Source organism: Falco peregrinus, chromosome 5 (genome assembly GCF_023634155.1).
Source record: "Falco peregrinus isolate bFalPer1 chromosome 5, bFalPer1.pri, whole genome shotgun sequence".
Taxonomy (NCBI): Eukaryota; Metazoa; Chordata; class Aves; order Falconiformes; family Falconidae; genus Falco; species Falco peregrinus.
Genome location: NC_073725.1, coordinates 79,768,441 through 79,789,823, shown reverse-complemented (window position 1 = coordinate 79,789,823; position 21,383 = coordinate 79,768,441). Strand labels below are relative to the sequence as shown.

Sequence of the window (21,383 nt, the reverse complement as noted above, 5' to 3'; positions counted from 1 at the left end):
TGTTCTGGACTAAATTTTGACAATTCTCAATAGCATATCCACTCCTACTCTGTCTGATTATATCTGTAGTCACATTAATAATATATCTGTAAAATATATAATACTAGCACAGCCACAATTTTCCAACTTTCTACCTTATCTCAACGCTGTGTCTCTTAACTGCAAGCCAACTTGCTCACCAAGCAGGCAAATTCTAGCAAGATAAGGAAAACAAAACTTGTCTCTTGACAGATCCCTCCAGACTACACAGTCCACTGAACCATAGCCCATGTGCTTCTGCTCCTCACCGGTAAGAAAAGTGTCAACTGCCTGTGTGAGCAGACAAAAATCATGTTAAAACAGTCACAGTTCAAGATTTTCAGATCGAGCAATGCCAATACTAACCACTGTAAATCCTAAAGGCATCTTTAGCTATAGTATATATTTATATTCCTTAGGGCGGGAAACCATGAGAAGAGAGAGATGTAGGAAAATCTTTGCATATGATTCAGCAAAACAATGTCTCTTCCAGTTTCATTGATCAGAAACAGATGAAAAACTGGTAGCAAACACCTGTGCATAAACCACAGTGACAACTTGCAAAAAAAATCAAAATCAATCAACAACCAGCATTCAAAATAAGCTTTATTCTGCTCCCCAGTTAAGCCAACTTTGTATATGGCCTGAATAATGGGAATGATCTGTGGTTATTTCCTGTTCCAGAGAAATAGATGCATCAGTGGCCATTTTCACAGCATTTTCCTAAACCAAAATAAAACCAAAAAAACAAACCCAACAATGCATTCTTTTTTCAAGTAAGCTCTCCCCACCCCCACAAACAAACCATAAAAATTGTTCAGTCACGATTATTTCTGCAAATACAGGCTTCCATAAGGTATATTAATACTGTGAGTGAACCTACTCCATTTAAAAAACAAACCAAAATGCAGTCGTATGCTACAGGGAAAAACGGATTTATAAATATTTTTCTACTTATATACACTTGTCTAGCATAAAGAACTTTTCAGGTTAAAAAACAATTTCTAAATTAGTAACAGCTGAAAGCTATATTTTCATAGAAAATAAAACAAGACAAAAATCATTAACACCCAAGGCACATTAATAAAGGAAGATTTGGAAAGCAGTAAAGCCCACCTATTAAGATGTTAGAACTAGGAACTTAATCAGGTCTCTCGCTTCCTACAATAGCCAGGATGTATGGCTGACAATATGGAGAAAAAAAAAAAAAAAAAAAAAAAGAGGTCTACATGATAAGCCAGTCCAAAGTCTCCTACCTTGCTGTTAACTCTGGGACCTTCCGAGTACTCTAAGCACTAAGCATTCCTCATCTTTACGCATGATTCATTCTTAATGGCCAATCATTGCTTACAAAACTATATTACCACTATAGAGACGGGGTTTTGTATAGGAAGATTCTGACCAGCAAACATTCCACAAAGACCTGAGCAGCTTCCCTGCAGAAATACACCTTTCTCCACATAAAACCACTTCTGTAATTCAGGTGATTACAGCGTACAGCACCCATCATAGACAACCACCACAACCAACTTTTAAGCCAGAACACCATGGTGCTATAATTAACACCGAAAGCCAAACCCTGAGGAGTTGCATAGGGAATGCTGTTGCTGCTGTAGGTAGAGGGAAAATGGCTTTGACTGGTAGTGTCAGAAGAAGCAACTTTCAAGGAGTTATTTACAGCAGCTGATGTAGGAAGCAATTCAAGTCCTGCTTTGCTAGGCAGCACTGCTTTATCATACTACCCACAGAACTTGGCTGAAGCACCAGACTGGGTATGGCCACAGGAGGCCGCTGCCAGTTGCAGATTCTTGAGTTCTCACCTACCCTGAGACTGCTGCCTGATTGCTCATTGATATTCTCTTTAAAACTGACATTTAAAATATATATTTATTTTTTTCCTTTTCCAAAGCCAGCCAGGATTTTCATAGCAGCATCTTGACAACACTTTGTGAGGGATGGCTCATTGGTCCTGGAATGTTTGAAGGCCGTGTTCCAAACTCCAGGCGTTTCACTAACCTGCAAATACAAAGTAGAAGTTAGTGCGTTTCTTGCTCAGTGTTACCATCTTCAGAGTAACTGGTCACTTGGAGTATAACACTCAGCTTAACAAATCAACAGATAAAGGAATATCACTCCAAGGGCTAAGTGAGCCTGTTACTTAACTGGGCTGAGTTTCTACTGTAACACTGAGCTCTTCATCCCCCCGAGTAGTGACAGGCTATCTTTTACAGGTGTTGGAATTTCAGTTCTAGCATTACAGCAGTAGATGTATAATCACCTGCATGAACATGTAAACGTACAGCCCTTGAGGCTTTCTTGTAGGAGCTTTCATGAGCTTACTCTCCAGGCTGGGATAGAAAGTACAGTATGGAGCACTCCCACACGACAACTTTGGGCACTGGACAAACCAGTATTCCCAGCACAAGGGTCTAGCTGAATATTAAGTCTGAAACAAAATGTACTATAGGCACTTAATTGACAGATAATCTAAAGAATATTCAGTACAGGACTAGCAGAGTTTAAGTAAGACAAGCAATTCAAGCATTCAGACAAATTTTTAAGTTTATCTCAGGTAACTTCCTGTCAGCTGCCTCGTAGAAACACATCTTAGCAACCATAAAGCATTCTGTCTGAAGAAACCCATTACTTTCCTTTTTTCCAGTTCTCCCATAAGTGAGAATCTTAACTATGATAAGGGAAGTCCCTACATGCCATAATGTTCCTGAAACATCACTTGTACAAGAACATAAAGCATAAAACAAATCAAGCCAATAAGCAAGAGTTCCTCTGCCATACTTTGTCCCAGTTAAACACCAGGTTCCTAATAAAATATATATTAACACACACTTTGAATTTGTGGTTTTCAGAACTTGATTCTAGCTAGTCTTCGAATTTCAACAGCTAGTGATTCCAAATTTTAAACCGATGTGAAACATGAAAACCATAATCCTGAATAACAAAATCCCCTATCTTTCGAAAATTAATCTGTCTCTACCAAAACAAAGATTTAACACTATGTAACAGTACAGCCACCAAGTTCTAACACCAACACGAAGTGTTTGTTCTTACTAAGACACAACAGCAGAGAACAGCCCTCACCCTGTATCACACAGAGGCTGATGAGGACTCAGGCGTGTTTCAAGGACATCTCTGTTCATGCACATGGACACCGTGGTTCTGTTTGGAGACTGGTCGTACACAAAGTTTCGGCAAGACGCAAGTTTGGACTCCAAAGCCTAATGTAAACACAGATGAGGCAAGTGTCAAATATCACCCTTCTCATTTACAAGATGGCATTGTGGCACACCAAAACAGCATTAGGAGTGCTTGGGGGTTGGTTTTTTTTGTTTCTTTTAGAGTAAGTTGTATAAGTAAAGGAACTTGATAGACCCTGTGCCACATGAATTCTGAATTTTTGAAGAGAATGCCAGATGTCTCTCTAAAGCTGAATCTCTCTTTCTGTAGAGGATGTGAAGGAGTTGATGCTGTTCACCAGGAGGAATACAAAATCTTCAGCTTCCTCAAGAGAGACTGATATCTATCTTAGAGGCATCGCTTTTTAGATAACTAAATGTTCATTTGAGCTAACTGCTTCCCTAGACACATATTAGGTTGTATGTACTAGGTGGTACACCTGAGGAAACTGAGCCACAGATACCCTATTCTCCACCACATGCTCCCATCCTAGATCACTCCACCTTAGTTGCTGGATTACTCTTCAGTTCTATCAGTCCTGCAGCTCAGCCCACCAAGAAGTCATACAAATGCTTGTGCCAACACAGCACTCGGGCATAAGTGAAAAAACAGAAGTCAGTCATGGGATAATTCTTCCAACATTAGCACTACTTTAAAATGTCAAACTACAGCTTAACATGACATTAGGCCTTGCTCAAAAGATTGCTGGACTCTTCAGGCAAATTTCACCAGAGCCCTCTGGGCAACAGGCACCAGCTTCTTTCCTCTCTGCCTTTCACCGGAGCAGATCCCTTCCTAATTTGCTCATGCCAATTTATTCTTTCTGCACATGCACTTTCAGAAATGTGTAGAGGAAGACCTTATCCCTTGGAAAAGCAAAGCAGGGTCTATCTTTATTTGAGGGTTGGTCAGAAACGTACAGAGCCCAGAACAAATTTTAAGGCCACGCTCAGCAAACCTCAGGACAAGACACTCTTTCCAGTCTCACCTGAGCAGCAGCACAAATAGTGTTGGCTGAAGTTTCAGACACCAATACCCTTCCAAGAGCATGGGCTAGCAGGTAATCACTCACCCCCACTTTTCGCAGCAAGTCTCCCACAATGTTAAGTGCAGATATTCTTGCAGCAGGTGTGAGAGGGGTTGCACCAAAACTGTCTTCAAGACCTGCAGGGCAGGTTAGAGAACGATACATTACTCCAAAAAATAAAAAAAAAAAATATTAAAAATAAAAGCTTTGACACTAGTGTGAAGACAGCCTGACATACAGAGCAGATGAAACATCAGTATCTTCACCTTCTTGTATCTCACCTCCAGTTCTTTCATATCCATTAGGAATATGAAACACTGTCTCCCTGAGATACCTCAAGTTACACTGTCCTAAGCTAAAGTCTCTAGATGTGCTGTGGCTTGGGTTTCTAGAGATCTGCTCTATTACTCTGCATCTCTGTTTCTGCAGTGAGACCAGAGGGATGTGTCCTCAGAGAGGATCATCATCTCATTTTTCTACAAATCTCCAAATCCTCTCACTTTCACAGAAGCATTAATTCCTCCACACAAAACACATAATTTTAGGTTAAGCATAGTGAAGCCCACAATCAAACTTGGTTAGTGCTCAGAGCTATAATATCAAATCATCAGAATGTGACAGTACAATCCCCTGCATTTACACATACACAAACACAGTTACACAAATTTCTGGCTTTTTAAGCAAGATGGGAGAGTCAGTGTTAGAGGTTTGCAATATTGAAATAATCAGCGCTCACAAAAAATAGGCAACAGATATTACTGACGTGAAAGCAGAGATACAGTCATTTAGTACAGCTAGGATGACTAGCCAGTGTCCTGTTGTTCCAGAATAAAAAGAAAGCCTCTCTCAAAGAGCACCTACTTACACAGAGAGGCCAATTCAAGTAACATGAGTGTGACATTAAAGATCACGCTGAAGTTTTTAAAAATCCTTCCTCTAAGTTGGCCAACATCTCTGGGACAGTTGCAAACTAACAGTAAAGTCCCAATAGTGCACCTTGTCCTCACAATTATTACTAGACAGTTCAAGTCAAATGGAAATTAACAGCCTATGAATAAACCCCAAAAATCACAGTCTATGAATACTGAGATCACAGTGCCTTGATTTACGTGTATTTAACTGAAAGACTCAACTCTGCTCCTTTCTTCTCACTCCTCCTTTAGCCAGAAAATTGTAAAAACAAGAGCATCAAATAGCATTTCTTTGCTGGTTCCCTGTTGCTCACCTCTTCTAAATGTTGCAGGGGTGGGTATGTGGATGTTGGGTGCCCGGTGCAGCAAGGGAGTTGAAGGCACAGATAAGGATGCTTGAACTGCAGTGTCTGTCCTTTCTGTTTCCAGGGTAGCTCGCATCGGTGTTTTGGGTTTCTCCTGTTTCTGCTGCACTGCAAGCTCTTGTCGTAGATCTATGAAGGAAGCAACACAAAGCAAGCCTTTAGAGTATGTATCCACCAAGATAAAAACAGGTGAGAAGGTTTTGCTCAAAATATTTTTCCCCTTGTGGAGGTGAAGTCACTTGTCCTTGTAAAGATTACTCCAGGCATATGTCCAAAATCTGAACCATCACTAAAGGCTTTTCCAGGATTGTGGCTCAAGATATTTTTCTAGCATTAGTTCAGTTGCTATTACCAGGCTTTAATTTTTGTTCCCTTCCACAAGGCTCTCTTCGAGGCAGGAAAACTCCTTTCCAAATGTTACTACAGGCTGGTTAGGCAGAGGCGTATCAAGGCTAGGCAACATGGCACACCTTGGCTACATTCCAGCTCCCTGCCAGGTTGTGAACCTACCCATTGTACCCTTTTCTCTTCTACCCTAGTTTCCACATGAGCTGAGGTGAAGTGGAAGCCACATCATTATCTCACCAAGGGACAGAGCACTTCAGTCCCACAGCCTGGCTGTAGCTTATGAAAACCACTTGAGGGCAAAGAATCTGAGCAGATCTGAAAATAAGGTGTTCTTCCAGCTCCATGGTCTCTTCTCACCCAGCCTTATCAATAAATATCAAAAGCCTAGCACATGAGACTATTCAAAGGTAACCAGAAGTCGGTCACAGTCCTCCTGTTTCACTGCCCCATTAGTATTTCATTGACTCCACTTTTCCCAGGCTAGGAAACGATGAGGTTAATGGTTATTAAAGCTGACCTTCATGGGTTACAGGAAGCCAGACTAGCACATGCCCCAGCTGGACTGGCTCTTCTTAACCCCTCAAGGCCCTGAAGCATCACCACAGATTAGGAGGCTGGAACACACTTCTGCTTCTGCGAGCTGCTCTAGAATAAGGTCAGCAGTTGAAGGAGTAAGGGGGAACAGTCTCAAAGCTTCCTCATTTGCTTCTGCTTTTCAGAGAGCAGATTTAAAAGATGCAGACTTAAAAGTCAAGCTCTAAGATATATGGAGAGGACTGAACAGCTACAAGCCAGGAGGGGAGAGAGGGGGAAAGATACAATTTCTATCTAACCTCTAGCTTCATCTTTCAGGCGCTGCACAGACTCCAGAAGGTTTTCTTTCTCATCCAGTTCACTTTCCAGAAAAGCATTCCTTTCGATAGCCTGGTTTAAACGCTGTTCAAAATCTTCCAGAGACATTATAGTAGCTCTGAAAAAGAGTGCACAAGATGTCACTACCAGATCCTTCAAGCACATAGAGGAACTCTCTCTCACAAGAAAAGGGATAACATCACATTCATTCTTTGTTTGGTTTGCTTTGTATTCTTACTATTTTATATTTTAGCTTGTAAGATATGAAAAGAGTGCAGGGTAGGGTGGAAGTGGAAAGAAAAAAAATTATCACATTTCCCATCTGCCACAAATGTCTTAAACCATCACTCAAGTGATTAGTTTAGAATGGCAGTGCTAACAAGCACAGCATCACAAACAGCTCAGTGACACTACACTCACAGGACAGAACAGATGTGGAAAAAGAAAACACAGAAGGTAGGTCACCTCTTTGCTCTTTCCAAGTCATCATTTGCTTGCTCGAGTTCTCGAATGTATTTCTGAAGTTGATCTTTAATAGCTTTTGTCTGGGCCAAGTCATCTTCCAGCGCAGAGATTTGCCTGTATCCCTCCGAATGCTGCATTTCAATCTTTTCCTAATCAAAGGCAAATCAAACAGCCTATCAGGTACTTAGCAATGCAGGTTTTTTCTTCTGTGGCCCTGAGTTTCTTTAAAGACAGATGCTGTGAAGTTTTTTGAGAAACATCACCTTACATATGGTAAAATGCCAAAAAAGCCAATTGCTCACATACTTCTGGGCAGCAGACAAGAGTTCTTCCTGATACTCCTTTTCAAACAATGGTGCAGTGGTTCCCGACCTCCACAGCACAGGGCCATTCCTTGCTCTCCCAGTGAGACTCAGCATAATTTCTGAGCTGCAAGAGCTTTAGCAACACACAAAGCAGAATTCAAGAGAAGCCCTTGTTTTCAACTCCAATAAAAAGTCAAGCAGTACTTAGGAGCCTAAATAAGAAAAAAACCCCACCACCATCCAAGTGTCCTGTAGGCAGGTTTGTTACTTGGTACACTGCACCAATTTACACACTGAGTCAAGGTATTCCTTATTTCTTTATTCTAGTTTGCACAAAGTAGGGAGACAGATTGTAACCCACAAAGGCCTAGCTCCCCAGTTGTCAAACCTTTGTACTATTTATGTGTATCAACAAAGATACCAGGCTTCAATGATTAAAAATTACACAACTTTTTCATTACTTAGTACTCAGTTTCCTGTTTGTTAAGCAGTTCTCTCACTTATGTTAATTAGTCCACATGCTCAATCTCAACTTTGAGTCAGTGGTCACAATCTTCCCCTGTGGGCACTCCCTTCCCAATATTTTTGCTGAGCCCATTGCTAGTGATAAGCTACCTATCAGCTCATCTATCTTGTGGAGGTGCTTGTGAAGTTCCTTTTCTAAACAAAAGAATTTGCCAAGGCTTAACACTCAGCAGGACATACAAAATGCTTATAGCTTGAATTAACCCTTAGAAAATCGTTTGTTCTAATTCTCTTAAAGCCAAGCTACTAACAATATGTTCAATTTTATTAATCATTTGATATTGCAATTACATTGTGCTGTGGAACCGGCAGGATTCTCCATTGGCCCTGTGGTTTTATTAGCCCAAAGAGGGTTCAGAGTTCTAGATCATAAAACATTTCTGGTGCAGTTATGCAACGTACTTTGGATGTGAACCTAAAACAAACCGTCTCACTTTACAGCAAGTGCACAAGGGTACATTTAATAGGGGCATAGGCAGAGAGAAACACTTTGCTTCTCCATTAAATCTCTCTCTCCTGCTATTGCTGCTATATATAGAATTAGCTCCACACCATATGACAGGAAAATCTTCACAGCACACTGTCTGCTGAAACACTTGACTTTGCACCACCTTGTTATCAGATTGTTGCAGACTGTCTTAAAGTTTTACTGAATCTTTCTGAATTTTGTGTTTGTTTGTGAAACAGTTAGCTATAAGAGCATCTTGATATTAAAGAGGTAACCTCCATGTTAGCATTATGTTAACACTTATTAACCAATGATGTATGAGTTGCTGTGCTGCTTGTTATCCAAGACTGTTACTTGAAGTCCCTATGCTATAGACCATAATAACCTTACTCTCTAGACCATAACCAGAGCACCTGGGTTCTATTGTGTATAGGATGAGTTGTTGGACAACTTGGCAAGGCAGACATCTAGCCATCCAACCTGGCAACAAAACTAACTTTTAAGGTGTCCTGAAGTGAACTACCTTCATTATAACACTAAAAAACACACCCACAGGTGAAGAAAAGCCTTGCCCAGGTGAAGACCCTTCCCCTATACAAGCGTAGTAACAGAAGAGGATGACACAGCAGTTACTATTACATGTAAATTACAAACCAAACATTGTAACTGGAAGTGTACAACCTTGTGATTTTTGTGTATAAATGCAACAGTGAAATCTGCATAGGTGTGCTTGATTTGTGGAGATGCCACTGAAGAGCCAGCACTACAATAAAGGAGTGCCTGCTTCTTAATACCACATTGGTGTTAAAGAGGTTTGATTCCCGATTTCGGTGACAAGATCACTTCAACATGCCAGAGATTTTTTTGAAACTCCAAGATTGCTGTTTAAAGAGCATTTCTGAAGTTCTGTCTCCATCCAGAATTTAAGTACAGCACATGAAGTCACTGAAAACAAATCCACGCACTGGAATTTGAAACCCATGGCGTGTAGTCTAGCATGACTGATAATTTGAAGACAGCTATTTTAGCACAAGAAATGCGTAGACAAGGAGTAGGGAAAGAGATAACTCATTCTGAATTAAGACATTCTCATTTGATTCCAGATCTCTGGAGCATAGTTACATGTGGAATTTAAGAGCTTTCAAGCCCAAAAAGGCAGATTACTTTCAACTAGCTTTTCAGGACTCTCTAAACAAACCCTCCCAATTATTTCCATTTCCATTATTTCCATTTATTTATAGGTAGCACGAACTCTGGTTTCTGAGGCAGGCACACACTAGGCTGGTAAGCTCAGAGCCACAAGCTGTGTGGGCCGTGCAAAGTTCACTAGTGTTGACCTACATGCAGACATCAACCCTTGATGGGCTCAGTTAACATTGCTGTTCAATAGCCTCCCGAGTTTAATGCTTTGCTCTTGAATTGATTCACATAAAAGACCAGAACTGCAAGGTTTGAGTCTTTGTTTTTAGCCAATTGTAATAAACTATCAGCTGACCTGGCCATCAATGGTGTCTCTGTTCCTTCACTGCAGGCTTTCAGTGTAGTGATGCAGTTTTCAGGCTGCATGAATAGCCAATTGTTAAAAGGTTTGCTTCAAGCAGAATATGTATTAAATTATTCTTCACAGTAAATAAGCGTATTTGAGAGAATCTTAATAAAGTTATCTTCCACTTTTTGAAGTTATGTTGTTTCCTACTGTTTTCATTTATAACCGCTTTGGTTGATTAATTATCAACTCCTCTCACCCCAGCTCCTCTGGAGAAAGAAAATAGTTCACACCCTCCTCAGTGAAATGAACTGCTGGTTTTATTTTTTCTCCCAAAATCCATCAGCTTCCACAGATTTGTGTGACTACATGGAACAGTAGACCAATACTCCATACAACATGCAGAGCATTTAATACTGCTAAGGCACTAATACAGCAAGAACAAAGATCAGTGAAACATGACAAATACAATGAAACAAGCCTTGGAGGTTTTGCTATAAAAAAGCTGGGAGGGATTACTAAACTGCTGCTAGGGGGACAGGAAATCTGCCTGGAACAGAATTATTTCCTTAAGACAGTAATTTGAACAACAGTTTAGACAAAAGGCATTGCACACCTGGATTAATCCAGTGATTAATCACTTTTAATCAATCACTTATACAAATAACTTCACTCCCGTTAGCTCATTATTGCATCCAATTGAGTAGAGTAAGTGTTATTTACATTCATCTCTGCTTCCATAGGTATTGACCTAATCCTACAAAATGCAGTGTAGTGTTTCTTGGGTGACTATACCTCAACTTTAAGTAAAAGGCCAACAAGATCAAACTTTAAAAAGGCACACAAATTTCAGCAAAATTTTTTTCCTTTTTTTTTAGAAAACTTAACATTATTTCCTAAACCTGTCAACGAGCACAGGGGACTAGCAGCATCTTTAGTGAGACTGATATGAAGCAGACTCATCACTCTTTATACTCTAGATCGCTTCATTACTTCTCAAGTCACTCTGGTGAGAAGTTCATATACCTTATGTTTTATAATTATAGAAGTTAATACTTTTCAGCTGGTTCTTAGTTTCACAGAAGGCTAACCAAGCATAGAGAGGATAAATTATTTCTCCCCAAGTACAGACAGATTCAGTAACAAAACCAGGACTGAAACTGTTCTATGCCTTTCGGTTCAATATATTACTTGCTTTCTGCTGCTTCCCAGCTTAAGGGGAATGCCAGATAATAAAAAAATCCAGTGAGCTGTGTATTTACGTGATGCAAGAACACTGCTAGAATGTTTGTATTTTTATTGTTCTGAATATTATCTGTGTCTGCACAATGCAAACAGCCAGAACATTGTGAACAAAAGCACTAAGTAGATGGAAGGAGGAACAGAACAGCAGCTCTATCATGTTTATGTTTAGTCTCTACTGCAAACAATTTTCTCCCATCTCAAATCTATGCTGACATAGCCACAACCTGCAAAGAGTGGTTCAGGAACATTACCAAGATATCCAGCACCCTCAAAGCAGACATGATAATTTTTCAAGACTTTTTTTTTTGTAGTTTTCTGTCCAATTTCTTTGTAATGCTTAAGGTTGCTCTCCACAAGGCAAGCTGAATCTGCACATGCCCGTCTCATTCACCTTTGCACTTAGGATGTACATATACTGTATGCATCATCTGGCTCTTACCTTAACTGACTCAAGCTCCAGCCGCAGACGATTGTTTTCCGACAGAAGGTCTCTGTTTCTGGATTCTGTTTGCTGCAGCTGAGTCTCCAGTTCAGCTTCATACTCTCTACTCCCTTCTTGGAATTCACGCAATTCCTCCTGTGTATTCTCAGCACTAGAGAGCAATTCCAGTAACAGAACTCATCGTAACTAACAAAGATAAAATATCTCTCAAAGTAAAAATAAAAAAAAATACTGTCCTTTAAAATAAAAGGCTCTATGCCCTTCTCCAACACACATACTCAACAGGAAGAGAGGACCACATGCAAATGTATTCCCATCAAGCATGAAAAGCCACCCCATAGCAAACTGGTAAACCAACAAAAAAAAAAAAAAGCCCAAATCTAAAATTCTGTCTTCATACTATAGGTGTTAGGGACATGTGGAGTCTCTAGCTTATACATTGCCCACTTCCATCTGCATATTTAATTTGTTATTCAATTCAGTTATTTATTTGGAAATATGAACAATGCCATTTTTTATTAGCAAAAAAGTGAGAAAAAGAGAGAAAGATGGAAGGAAAGATGTTCTTATATTCTTAAACAATTATATTGAAATAACTATCCAGCAAGCTAAACAAGAAGCACTGAAAGGTCTGAACACCTGGTCTAAGAAAGGACCCATCAATATCAGCATCTAAAAAGCCTGGATGGATTTTTGTTTTACCCTTTACTGCATTTAGAGCAATATACTGAGCTCAAGGGAAGAGCAAAGCGTGTCCGTTCTCAGCCAGGGATTCTCCTCAGCTACATGCTGTCAAACCATTCTTGATCCACACTGAGATATAAAGAGTGAACAGCAGCATCCCTCTTTCTGCAATGACCCAAATCATCTGCCCCCAACAAGACTCTGCAAGTGAGTTACATTTACCCATGCTGCCCACAGACTGCAGGCAGAGGCACAACTTCAGCACACACAGTCCTACTCAGACCAGAGCAGGGACCAAAACCAGCAGTGCCACAGCAGCACAGATTCACTGCTCAGACTTAAAGGACTTTTAGCAATGCTTCTGCATAAACTACAGCAGCCCATGCTACCACTCAAGATAGCTGAACCACCCTGAATTTACTCCCTTATGTGGTGCTATGTATGTTTTTGCATGCAGTGATATGCACCCTATCGAACAACTTAGAGGAATGAAGCCCCCGCCTTACCACTGCTTGTATTTCGTAGCCAACTCCTTCCAGTATCTGGTTTCCTCTTCCAATGAGCTGAATTGAGGTCCTTCTGAGTCTTCCATGATGAGTCCTTTAAGTTTAAAACTCCCGTTTCATTTCCACCCCTCTGGAAAATTAAAGGATCAAGCATAAGAACTAATGCAGTGAGCTACCTCACTACTTTTTGCTGCAAAACAGAGCACGCCTCTTCCCAGGAAGTCACTGCACACCTGGAGACCAAACTAAAGACCAGCTGTGACAGGGCTCTGTTGGCAATACTGTAAATGTGAAAGAATCACTACTGAGTAAACAGGTCCTCTTCCTCAGTCCTCCCACGGCTGCTGCATGCTTACTCCACATCCCTAGCAGTAAGCACCTTCCCCACCCTTTGACTACGCAGCACTGAGCACCAAACCTCAAATTTTAACTGCAGCTGTGCCAATGCACACGGAACACAAGTGAAAGAGAACACAACTCAGGCACAATTTCAGCTATTGAAGTTGATTCCAACAACCCCAAATACACTTGCTATGAAATTAAAGAGAAACTTTGGAGACACCAATAAGGTACTCAAGATACTAGTTTCCTGTGTTAACATTTCCAGAAACACCTAAGCTTTTTTATGGACATAACTGCTGGACACAAGAAAAACTTCTCCCTAGGTCAACATAAACAAAGCTACCCAACTTTAAACCTGAAATATCACAATCCATGTATGGCTGAGAGCCACAACGTATCTGGATACCTCAGAGAGCCATGGGAGAAGAGAGCTCCAGAAATTCCCGGGGAATTGAGGTATAAAAGCTCCACAGAGGTTGTAAGATACCACCTGGTTGGACTAGGTATGCAGATAGATTGCAGCAACACAGTGAGCAATGCGCACCATCCAGCTGCCCCTGTGCCAGCATAAACCCAGGAAGAGGACACAGTCCCAAATGGGAATGACACATGAAAGCCACAGGGGAATCAAGAACCTTAAGTTGGTCACTCCCACCTGAAGACTTAAGTATCTTGACACCACAATTAAATAAATGCCCTCTGATGTGCATGATGCCCTCTAATAAACAGGTCACTAGCAAATATTTTATATGAATTAATCTTGAGAATGGAGAAATATCAAACCTAATGCTCTGGACAACCTGCCCATGTCCAACCCTGGGCGAAGCAAAGATTCCACACAGACATTATCAATTTAATAGAAACCCAAATCGATCACGAACAGTAAATTAAGGTGGAGTTGAATAATTCATGACAATGGCAGCTGTCAGAAAACTGTATTGCTGAAATTTAATGACTGAGGAAACACAGTTCTACCAAGTTTCAGCTCCAGATCTACTGAGCAAAACACTTCCTAGAGGTAATCTTGGTGGAATAAAGGGGGGGAAAATAGCCAAAGATTTATATTGAGATATATATTGATATATACATATATATATATCAATATATAAAGATTATTCCCGCCTTCTACTCTTCTTAATTATGATACTTGGGACATGCTGGAATAGACCTTCCAAGCAGCATGTCATAGCTAAAGAAAATGTGCATCTACCGCACATCTATCAAACCCAATGGAAAAAATTACTCATCACCTGTGTTGAGACTTTCATCTTCAGAAAACCAGCTGGTTTAAACAGGATTAACAGCCATCTACCTAATAATGCTATTGAGACAAAGTAGTTTTTACCTCTACCACAGTCAACAGTATCAAGTACTCAAAGCTAGTCTGATGATTTAACACCCAATTCATACATACCGAAGCAATCTACAAAGCACAAGTCCTTTTCACAGCCCAGGCAATTTTCAGATTGCTGAACAAAAAGTAGCTGTCACAGCTAAGTGGGCTGTGCCCACACATCTCAATGCACAATATCAGCTGCACACTCACAGAAATTACACTATTACTTAGAAGGGGAGCTGGAAGGTGAGGGGAAAAGTTACTAAGCATTAGTGTTTATAATTCAGTTCCTTGACACAAAATGTTAATTAGATTAAGACAGGTTAATTAAGTTTTCCTTCTAACAAATAAAACCACCGTGTGATGTATTGACACACTTCCAGCAAGAAGTCTCAAGGCTGCAAATCTTGTATGTATTTATAGAAGTATGCACTGGGGAAAAAAGGGAGAAGAAAAGGAGTGTGAGTAAGGAGGAGTGATTTTCCAAATAGTATGCTTGCCCATTAAAAAGAAAATCACGAACAAGCATAATTAGCATTCTTGACTTAGGACAGTTTACAACACATGCACTCTATTATTTTTAAGCGAACTGAAAGTGCCTTTGATGTTAATGAGCATGGTCTTATGCTCAAGGCACTGCATGTACACACACCAATCCTTGCAGCACACTCATGAATAAAAAAATTTTCTTTCATAGATGAGGAACAGGGAGGGAGGGTCAGACACAAAGAAGTGATGCAGGTGCAATGAGAAACCAAGAAGGCCGCGCATCCATTACTGTGGTCAAACCATTCCAGAGAACAGCAAGCCAGTTTCCTTTAAACGGTTATTTCCCACCACTCAGACAACAGGAAGTTTTTGTATTTCTTCAAGAACAGATTCCACCCAGGGCATGCCTGGTTTTGCTACACAAACTGAATATATTTCACAAGTCTCCAAAGAGGAATTCTTCTGACACAAGCGTTATAATAAACCCCATACCTGTGTTCAGACAGTAAACAAAAAGAAGTCAGACAAGATACAAGATGGAGTGCAAGACATCTTGTTCCTGAAAGCTTTCAAAAAAACCCTGGAAGCAAAAGACAGAGCTCCCATTGGCCTCAAAAGCTTGAATATACTCTTATCTGGCTCTCACTTGTGGTTTTATACTACACTTTGGAAGGACTAAAAGAATATACTAGTTACCATTTTTTTCAGATTGCATGGTCACATATAAAAGAACTTTTCTAAATATTATGCCTTGGTTTAGGGAAAGTTCCACAGGACCTTGATAACTTTCATAGAAGCATAAAGATGCTTTTCCCTTCAGTTACTAAGCATGTCTTTGTAAACTGTGAAACATGACAAATTATGGATCCACTGAGGATGTTATCCATTAAGAGTACTCTATGCTTCACGGTTACCATTACTAAATAGTACTTACAATTAAAAATTTATTGTTAAGTTGCAAATACATGGCAGGACGTGGACCTATACTTATTCCCCAGAGATGACACAACATGGCAGAGATTATTTCACTACTGTGCAATGCCAGACATTTTTTGTCCACAACACACAAGGAAGACCTATTAGGTTCCCTGTACATCTGCACTACATCTTGGCTCACAGGAATTTTCAAACTAACCAAAGATGCAAGATACCAACTTAAACTGAAAAGAAAACTTCCAAGTTTTAGACAAAGTATTAATGCTTTTTTTATCTTTCTGAAATTTGTTTAACAAAAACCCACCACAGTCACAAAAATCTCAACTGCATGTAGAAAGGACAGGGCTTTGACTATTTATTTTTCCCCCTGCTGCCTTCTCACCTTGATTTTAATAGCTTGGAGACAGCATGCAAACTGCCTGGAGAGTAATTAATTAAACCAATTTGGAACTCCTCATTGTATAGACTCACAACAAAAGGGGCAGTCAAGAAGGGTGAAGGAGGTTTTAGCAATGTTTTGTTAGACACCGGCCAATGTGGAAAAACAAGAAAGTCAGTCAGTCTGTGGCAGGCACACACTGGCTGCACCTTCTTTGTTTTTGCACACATGAAGCCAGAAGAGCCATCTGGCCAGACTTCCTGCATGCAAGCAGCACAAGTGCTGGTCACAGACATTACAAAACCTCTACATCATACAGGAAGTGGACGTGTTCATGGGTGGGGGAACGGACTCCTGCAAGGAGAAAAATACCTCAGCATAAATGTTGCAGGAAACCATTTCATACAAGTGAGAGCAGAACTGCAAAGTTCTGAAGAGAAAAAACATTAAGAAAAGCCACACACAAAATTATGGAAAGAACTTCAATTTGAGAATCAGAGTTCACCAAATTCATGAATACCTAAACTTAGATTCTGTTTCAGTCGTAGAATAAAGGGCTCAAAACAACCCTGCATACCGAATTAAAAAAAAACCAACCAACCAACAACAAACAAACCAAAACAAAAGAACATTTTAGCTTGGTGAACAATGTTGGCCTATCTTTGTAGCAATGCCTGATGGTCTGAATCAAGATAAATCCATATTATAACAAAAAGGTAAAACAACAGCATAAATACTGCTAATTATTCACGGCAGAGATGATAAAGCTCCTATTAGATAATTTTTCCTAACCATAAACCAAAACAAAACCCCTCTTTGATCATGAAAAGTGCCTTTCCCATCCTATGAAAATTTAATTTTCTTAAAATAGTCCCCCCCGTGCAAGGGTCTTCCTCTAACATAAGTGCCTATTTTCTTTTGTTTGAGCAACACAAAAGAAGATCACCACAAGACGGAAAGAAAAGGAAAAGGTCATGGGAGTGCCAGCATGACTGCACAATCCCACCGCCAGCACTAAATTGAGTCATCATCTTCTCAGGGTCTTCTCTAACTCCAGCAAAGCCCTCAGCTTTTCGGACACCGCTCCAGCCCCAGCGCTTCCGAGTTCCCAGTGATTCCTAAGGCGACTCCGCCAAGTTTTCTCTCCTGAAAGGCCCGACCGTGACGCCCCCAGCTGCACGCCCACAGGTCAGCCAGGCAGCGCGCCGGGGCTTCCCATTCCCATGCGGAGCACGGAACCAGAAGGGAGCCGAGCTGAGGCAGCGGGCACGGCTCCCACGCTTCCCCCCGCCGCCAGCCACCGCCAGAGCAGCCCCGGCAGCACGGAGAGACCCGGGCCCGCCAGTGAGGCTGCGGGAAAGCGCGGGGGGCCACAGACCGGCGGGGCCCCCACTCCGCCTCCCCTTGCTCCCCGATTCTGCCCCAATTACCACCGCAGAGCGAGGGACACCAGGAGGGGGTGCGCCGCGCCGTAAACCGCTCTTGCCTCCTCTACAGGCGGCAAAGGGCGCTCCGCCGGCGGGGGAAGCCCCGGAGCGCTGCCCGCTCCCTCACCCCGCTCCCTCACGGCCGCCGCGGGACCGCGCCGCACGGGCGCTCGCCGCTCGGCCCGGCTCGGCCCGGCCCGACACGACCGCCCCATTGGCTGCCGGTCACGTGCAGAGAGGGGCTCCACCAATCAGCACCGCCAGAACACCCTACTGGAAGGTTTGGAAACTTTCGTTACTTTCAAACGGCGCCTGGGGGCGGGGCCGGCGGCCGGGGGAGCCCGGCCTGTCCCGGTCCCTCCGCTGCCGGCCCCGGCTCCGGCCCCAGCCCTCAGCCGCGGCCCCCAAAGTGGGGAGCGACGACCCGTCCTCGGCTGCGTGCTCACGCTCAGCGCTGGCACGCGCCAGCCACGCTAAACCTTTCCACCAGTTCTATGAGCTACAGCGGGCAAAAAACAAACAAAAACCTCCCCACATCTTCCAAGATGTTAACGGTATAAATCAGTATTTGCTACCATCCTATAATTTTAAATACATGTTTTCCCTTGAAATGTTCCAAAAGAGGAAAATCTTTAAATCAAATATGATTTTTTTTATTATTATTTCAAAGGCCTCTTCTTAAAAAGCAAGCTGTGAGGCAGTCACTAACTATGATTCTATTTAATGTCAGTGCAACATTTTGAGACTAGAGTCCCCTTTTCAGAACCAAGGAATAGGCTTCCGTGTCACTGAGGCCCGTGTTGCAAGGACAAAGCAGTCCATGAAATATTAGTCACTTGCGGTCATCTACCTCTCGGCATGATGTCATCATGCCAGAAAAGGAGCCGCAAGCATCCGCAGGGGAAACAAGCTCCCCGGGACAGAGCTGCAGCTCACTGCAGCCAATAAATTCCCATGCTCTCACCAGGCAGGATCAATATGAAGGGCGACTGAGGCATGCGGAGGCTTTCTCAAGTGCCCTAGGTGTGTTCCTACCAACAGTGCACACAAACACTTGGTCATTAGGCGTGTCTGGCATTTGTTTCCTGAGTCAAAACAAAAACACAAATTATCACATATGTAGAGATACACTCCAGCCCACATACATATGGCCATATCTCACCGAGTATCACTTCACACCTCTGCACTATATTTTACAAACTGCTGGATGACAAGCACCCACATGCAGGGCCCCCGATCCCAGTTCCATTTACTCCTGTGATGCAATACCTGCTTGGAGCAGAGTCTGATCCTGAAAAGACTTCACTGTCTAAATTGGGAATGTGCCTCTCCCAAAGTCTTGGGAGAACGAGCCTGGGACTGTAACAAAGAGGATGGATGCTTTTCTGTAAAAATATTCCACTAGAAGAAATCTGTCCATAGGTAAGGTAACTTTAACTGAAAAGGGTAAGCAAAACAATTATGCTTTCAGGTCAGCTGTTCTGCAAAATATTATTTTAAGGTCAGATGTTTAGCAGAAGTAATGGAGACAAACTATTAAACAACTTATGAATAGAAACCTAAATTAGGTATTTAAAAAATTGGGTTAATAGCAGTTTGCAGTTCTGTCATTACTCAGGAATGTTTTTATTGTCAGGTAAGTTACAGAGAATAAACCACATACTATCGTAGTATGTCCCCAGTAATTAAAAAAAATTACACATTGTTTGCAAGTTTGGGACAAAGGACATTATTTCCACACTTCAAACAAATCTTTGAGGATAGTGTGACTACACAGATGATATCAAAGGTACACGTGAGTATTTTTAGTAGTTCTCCTCTTAAAATACTTGTAAAACATACAAAAAATCCTCAGATCTCAGAGGAAGCTCTTAGCTTCCCATCTGATTCTGAAACAGTGTAACAGCACCCTAACAAATGCCAGAGGCTCAGAGGTACTAACAGAAGCACTACTGTACACAAACAATAAATACTAAAAAAAACTTTACTATAATTACTATCACTGCCTTGTTTGCAAGAATGGGAATACTTGTCTGTTTTAAAATTAGCAGAGGAGAATAAGAAATTTTATTATGTATTTATTTTTACTTTGCTGATGAATAATTAATAAACAGCAGATTTTGTGGTGCTGTTTACTTTAATGAGAATGCCACACTGATTCTTTCATGAAAGCTAAGTGGCCAAAAACGTGTAGACTTTATGTTCTGCTAAGATTGCAACACCTTATCTTAATAAGCTTCTTATGTGAAAAAAGATTCGCTTTGCTGCAAGAATTAAATAACTCGCCACAGAACCACCCCCTCTATGAACAGAACAGGAAATGCTTATCAGTTGTCATTACAAACTACTGAACTTTTTTTAGTGGGTTACTGATACCCATAACAAGATGTGACAAACAGAGTATCATATGGAAATACTGCTATCACTGAAGAGCAAGTATTTAACGTCAATTAAATGTATTTCTGTCTCTTTAAAGTTGTTATAGAATTGTCATCAGGATTTGCATATGCTTAAGCAAAAAAGAGATTTTCATTAGTTTAAAACCCTTCTGATATCTTGAACTGACAATTTTTTCATGAAACTGTCAAGTGCTTATTAATAGCGCTGGTGTGTAAGCAAAGTAAAACAACACAACTCAAGGCCTTAATACACAGCAGCATTACACCCTGCATGAACCATGATAGCAGGGGCAAGACTGGGTGTAAATACGAGCATTGTCCCTAAGAAGACGCTTAACCTTGTTGGTGGCTGCAGTCCATTATGCAAAGGTAAAGGTAAAATGACAACTTAGTTTAATGCCATGATGTCATTTATGATTGAAAGATACTGAACCACCAAAAGCAGATCTTCGCCCTGCTCTGTCACTAACATCTCTTCTTCAGGATCTGCCATGAGCTACCTGCATGCTGAGGAGCAAGCTCAGCCTGGATGATAAGGATTTGCTGCATGACTTTGGCCCAGACTTATGAGGGAACTGTTAAATTGTGAGACAGAGCTGTATCTGTAGAGAGACAAGAAAAGTAAAATTACAAATAGAGGTAGGGTTGTTGAGACAAGGACTGTTAGCAGCACAAGGATTCAAGAGGAAAAATATCAATGTGGAAAGTTATAAAATCCTGAAGTGAATAAAAGCCGGCTATCTTCAGTGTGTTGCCAGTGTCACCTACACCAACAGACCCAGTGAATGACAAGTTATTAAAACTGAGGTAGCAGTGGAGGCCTACGCTTTACTTGATGCTTGTTTGTTCAGCAGACTTAGGTATTTAATCAGGGGGTGTGGACCCTACTAAAGCCTAATCCAGTGGCTTGTTAGAAGCTTATTCTTTTTTGTTAGCCAGTAATTGCTTGATATTTTTAAGATATGTATTGAAGAATTTCTTTATACATAGCTAATGATGCCCAAAGCGACCTAGAGAAGGACAGTACAGAATGGTCAGGCACTTCTGTTCAAATAAACAGATTTCTGAAGAGTACTTACATTTAACTCCTGTCCTTGGGCTTAGGACTATATACTGCTTTCAAGGGAACAGGCTCTTTTAAATGCCTAAAATGGTTAAACCTGCCCACCCTTGGCAACCTATCAAGATTTTGTGTTTGTGTGTGTGTGAAAAAAATTCTAAGTGAAAACTTAAATTCTGTGCAAGGCACCAAA

General features: G+C 41.2%; 1 protein-coding gene across 1 annotated transcript; it reads right to left on the bottom strand.

Annotated features, from left to right (window-relative positions):
• Nucleotides 1-606: 606 nt before the first annotated feature.
• On the bottom strand, nt 607-17,926 carry NDE1 (nudE neurodevelopment protein 1). Its single transcript, XM_055804146.1, has 9 exons — nt 17,735-17,926; nt 12,823-12,952; nt 11,630-11,783; nt 7,182-7,330; nt 6,698-6,834; nt 5,466-5,645; nt 4,286-4,377; nt 3,118-3,254; nt 607-2,034 (listed from the first exon to the last, which is right to left on the bottom strand). Exons 2-9 carry the CDS (start codon nt 12,906-12,908, stop codon nt 1,941-1,943), a joined length of 1,029 nt encoding a protein of 342 aa, XP_055660121.1. The 5' UTR covers nt 12,909-12,952; nt 17,735-17,926; the 3' UTR covers nt 607-1,940.
• Between the last annotated feature and the right edge of the window lie 3,457 nt (nt 17,927-21,383).